Below are 5,434 nucleotides of genomic sequence, written 5' to 3'. Positions count from 1 at the left end.
TAAATTGTGGCATAGATGACAAGCTGCACACAATTGTTTATTCTACAACAGTAAAAAGCAGTGGCATTTAGACTTGCACACTTTCCTTGGTCTTTCTTTTTGTTGGGGTTCATTTTCTTTCATTTTTTTGACCATTTCTTTATTCTTTTTGCCCATTTATTTTTCTTTTAGGGCATACTCTCTTTACATTTGTTAATTTTTTTATTTTTTGGAAAATATGGAAAACCTTTGCAACAAGTAAAGGTATGAACATATTACATAGCACATTAAGTCAATCATGATATATGACACCTATTGGTATAGGAGCATAACACGGACCATGTCGAGACTTAACTATAAGACAACATTATCCTTCATTCTTTTAGCTTAAAATACTCTAAAAAAAATTCCAAAGTAAATTATGTTTAAAAATAGGACCATGTAGAGACTTAGTTATAGGGATCACATTATCCTTCCGTTTTTTGGTAAAAGTCAAGGAAATCATGTGTGACCAAACTTGGGTTGCCTTTTGTACTTTTAAATAGCGCCCAACTTTTATAAAGCCATAATTATGAAGAACATAAGAGGTTAGCCCAATAAAAGATATAACCAATTTTTATAAAGCCATAATTATGAAGAACATAAGAAGTTAGCCCAACAAAAGATATAACCATCTTATTATGTATCAATTACCTCATATTTTAATGGTGCCCCATAATTCTTGAAACCATTTCAAAATTTAAAAAACTTCTTAACACACTTGCAAAATGAAAAAGATGAAACAAAAAAACAATTCATTAATTCTTTGTAAAACATTTGTTTAATCCTCTTTATCTAAACCTCTTTTTTTTCTTTCCTTTCTTTCTTTCTTTCTATTATCCTCATGTCAAAACATTTTTTCCCATTACTATCCACAAAAGAAAATACCTTTTTACTTTTCCATTTCCAAAAAAATCAACCACAATCATTTACCCTCACGTTCCCCATCAAAAGCAAAAACAACTCCATACCCTAGCTTTGCAATTAGAATACCTAAACTCGCTGTTCTTCCTCTTCATTCAAAATGATTGCATAATAGGAAAGAGTTTGAATATAAATAATTCATTCTTTCATGAGGCCCTCGTATAGGCCAATATTGTCTTCTAAGAATAAGGGTGGAAACCAGAACGGTTGATAATCATATTTTCTTACATGTACAAACTTGATAGGTCCATAATCACTTAAATGATTCGTCAATTCTGGGAGAAAAAAAATTAAAAAACTTAGACTATCCTATTTTCTTAAGTGTACAAACTTAAAAATAAAAAACTTAGATTATTATATTTTAAGTGTACAAACATTATAAGTCCACACCGATTCGAACGATTTCTAAATTCTTAAAAGAAAATATTTACCACATACCTATTTTCCAAGCCATCCACCATCCCAAAACCGAAATGACAGAAATCACACTCTTCTAAATAATGATATTTTATTTATAAATTAAATATAACTTTAAAACCAATAGCAATCATGTAAAAAGCCAACAATATTTAATTAAACAAGGACATAGTCAACACCAGCCATTCCACGTGAAGTTCTATTTGTTTTTTAAATATTAACATTAAGAGAATGTCTCAGATAGGTGTTCTTTCAGATTTTCTCTTCTGAAAATAAACTACGAATAGACTTCAGATAAACTTCAAAAAAACTACGAATAGACTTCAGATAACCTACGAATAAACTTCGGATATTACGCGACACAAATAGAGTCCGATACAAACAGTTCTAATAGACATCCCGTGGCAGGCGTAGCACGGGAATAATTTCTAGTGGCACCGCCTTCGCCATGGTAACTCCAAACTTCTCTGTCATGTCCACTTCTTCTGCACTCATGCCCTGCACAGGTGCCCACACGAATGAATGGATGAGAGAAGCCAATACCAGATGAATCATCCGACTCGCCAACGGAAGCCCCACGCATATTCTCCTTCCTGCTCCGAATGGTATCAGCTCGAAGTGTTGTCCTCTGTAATCCACGCTATTCATCTTATCATCCAGAAATCTCTCAGGGACGAATTCCGATGGTTCATTCCAGATGGCAGGGTCCCTTCCGATTGCCCACATGTTGACGATTACCTGGGTGTGTTTGGGTATCAACAATCCCTCAATCTCACAATCACTATCTGCTCTGTGTGGAACGAGCAGAGGAACTACCGGGTGCAACCTGAAAACTTCTTTCACCACTGCACAAAGATAAGGGAGACGGTCGGTGTCACTTTCTTCGACCCTTCTGTTGCGCCCAACTACCTGGTCCAACTCGGCCTGGGCTCGTTTCATTCTCTCCGGATTGCGTATGAGTTCTGCCATCGCCCACTCCATGGTCTTCGCAGTAGTGTCGCTTCCCGCCGCAAATATGTCCTGCATCAAGCAATTGGCCATAAGAGAAATTACTTTGGCAGTATGAATTCACTAGTAAACTCCGATACTTTAGAATAAGATACCATCTATCATTAAATACGCCAATAGCCTTATTGTATGATACCAACAACGGAGAATGGAAATGATTACAGTTAAGTAGACTCTGATGTCGGTGAGCGTAAAATCATCGCCTCTCATTTCCAGCAGAGCGTTCAATAGATCCTCAGGACCATCACTCGCGTCCGTCGTTTTGCCTTTTGTGGCGAGGCGGTTCTCTATGAATTTGTCAATAATACCAAATTCCCTTCCCAAATAGAATGCTGCGTTACGTCTCACACCCTGAGGATCCATCCACTGAAGAAAGGGAAAGTAGTCCGCCAAATTGGGAGCTCCTGCATTCACCCCCCATTGCCAAATAGCATCTTTGAACTCTTGGAAAGCTGGAGAATTGGGATGGAACATGTCTTTACCAAAGGTCATCTTGCCTAACATATTAACAGCGAAGTGGGACATCATATCTCCGATGTTTACACTCTTCGCCTCTCTACATCCCAACAGAATCTGCTTGATTGTTCGGAATACTTCATCTCTTCTCAAATGTTCCAGGGCTTCTAACCTCTTGACGCTGAAGAGCTTTGTATTGGATATGCGTCTGAGCAAACGCCAGTGGGATCCATATTGGGCCCAAATTACTGAGGACTTGTCGTAAGAAAGGCTCTGAACTGACTGTATGACCGTTCGGCCCGCAAAAACATGGTCATGGGTCTTGAGAACTTGCTTTGCAATGGCCGGAGAGGAGACTACCACTGTAGTTTTCATTCCGAGAGAGACACACATTAGAGGGCCGTACTTCTGAGCGAGGTGGAACAGAGCTTCGTGGGGTTTGTTACCCAACTGGAACAGGTTTCCCACAATCGGCCATCCTGGAGGTCCCGGAGGAAGCCTGCGATAAGTCTTCCTCCTCCACACATCAAAGACAAAGAATATAAAGACGGAGGTGAGCCCTGTCACAGAATACCATAACATCCATCCATTATCCATTGAGATTTATTGCAGAGGCTGCTAATTGGCAACTATGGAGAGTTAAGCTAAATAGAACTATAGATTGAGGCAATAGACAAGTGTATATACACGAATGCGAGCCTTTGCCCTAACTGAAACCATCGATTCACGGAAAAAATAAAAATTAAAATAAATACATTTCGGCGTTGTCTATTCAGGCCAGAATTTCATGTATAGATTGTGTAGATAGAGGTAATAGACAAGTATAAATACACGAATGCGAGCCTTTGCCCTAATTGAAACCATTGATGGACGGAAAAAATAAAAATAAATACGTATAGAAATTCATATAAAGGCGTTGTCTATTCAGGCCAGAGTTTCAGGTAGATTGTGACCTTTTGGTGGGTGACTTTTTTTTTAAAGAAATCTGATAGTTGCAGTGTTCAAATAGGGATTATAATTTAGTTAGGATGGTGATTTTTTGGTAAAATTTTTTCAATTTATATGATTGATTATTGCAATGTTTAAATATTTTTTTATTTTTTTTAATTCAGTAACATCAAAAACTCAAAAACATCTAAAATCTTGAAGCTTTACGACTGTAAAGCTAAACAAAAAACCCTAAACATGCACACCCTAAACCAAAAAAACCCTAAACATGAACAAAACTTGTGCAGAATATCACAGGGTCTGGTCTTAGCCTTTTCACAGTGATGAGGTCATCTACGGAGTTGCGTGAAATCGACGTTGAATGGGAAAGTAGAAAGGGGATTCATGCCCACCTACGACTCAAATTATATTGTTCAGATATGCATGTGCACGTTGGGTTTGAATGTTAGTTCAATGAAAACATTTAGGTATTTTTGAATACAACAGTCATTCTCTGTATCAGAGCTAGTTGGACTGTATTCCATTATTTATAAAAATCACTATTGGGAATCCAAAGTGAGCCGGACTATACTAGGAAATAAACTTCGCCATCAGCTACTTTTTAAATAAATTTGTAGGCATGGCACTGGTCATTCGTAGGCCGCGGCTGACCACTACCATACTTGTATAGAAATAGCCAGTTGGAGTTACCGTGGGATTAAATTATTCACTGCACTGCATTGAATTCCAGGATGCGGAAGGCCAGAGATGCAGTTTCTGGTAGTAATAACTATGGACAATGAAGCATTTCGCTATCAAAAAATAAAAATATCCAATCGAAATAAGAACCCTCTAGGTCCACTAAATATCTTGAGTCCAGACTAGGATAGGGTCGCCCTACAAATCTGATATGACTCTCAAACTGCCTGATTAATTTGATACGGTAAAGGTCGACCGAGACATGTAGCTGCAGAATATCTGATATTTAGTTTCTCTAAACAATTTGATTGGTGAGTCTGCTTTCGGGGTTAGCTGGCAGTTTGACTTCTTAATTAAATATGATTTAAGAAATTTTATTATCAGATTTTATTAAATTTTTATTTTTATTTTTTTCCGTAAAGCCATTAAAATTCAAAAGATTAAGTTTTAAGATTTTAAGTATAATGATACCAATTTCATTTCTATCTTTAAAAATATGATTCAAATATTATTAAATTTTATTAAAAAAAATCTATTTAATTATAACCATTTTTAAAATCAACAAAATTGAAAAAACCAACACCCATCCACGAAGCCTTGATTTAGATTCTGTATATACATTTATATTTTCTCAACCATGAATTATTTTTTAAAATCAACAAAATCGAAAAAACCAACACCCATCCACGAAGCCTTGATTTAGATTCTGTATATACATTTATATTTTCTCAATCATGAATTATTTAATGATTTGGATAATGGGGAAGATTGTGGTTTTCTCAAAGAAGTGAAACATTTGTGGCTGAATTGAAGCATTTGTGTGTCACTTGAAAGTGAAATTTTAAGTATTTAATAAGTTTTTTTGGTAAGTGAGTATATAAAGGTTTTTATTAATATATAGATATTTTTACATGGATAGTAAGAAAAGTAGAGAGATTGGTTATCAGTTTCAATATTAACATTAGCTACATCCATACTTTATGAG

The 5,434-nt window shown here is 36.1% G+C and overlaps 1 protein-coding gene across 1 annotated transcript; it reads right to left on the bottom strand.

Annotated features, from left to right (window-relative positions):
* Positions 1-1,537: 1,537 nt before the first annotated feature.
* LOC149231905 (cytochrome P450 76T24-like) lies at positions 1,538-3,581 on the bottom strand. Its single transcript, XM_089376387.1, has 2 exons — positions 2,530-3,581; positions 1,538-2,379 (listed from the first exon to the last, which is right to left on the bottom strand). Exons 1-2 carry the CDS (start codon positions 3,418-3,420, stop codon positions 1,747-1,749), a joined length of 1,524 nt encoding a protein of 507 aa, XP_089232513.1. The 5' UTR covers positions 3,421-3,581; the 3' UTR covers positions 1,538-1,746.
* Between the last annotated feature and the right edge of the window lie 1,853 nt (positions 3,582-5,434).

Source organism: Pinus tabuliformis, chromosome J, assembly GCF_031772625.1.
Source record: "Pinus tabuliformis cultivar Carrire ecotype Pingquan chromosome J, CPIR1, whole genome shotgun sequence".
Lineage (NCBI taxonomy): Eukaryota > Viridiplantae > Streptophyta > Pinopsida > Pinales > Pinaceae > Pinus > Pinus tabuliformis.
Note: the sequence above shows the minus strand (reverse complement) of the source record. Positions and strands in the feature narration are given on the sequence as shown.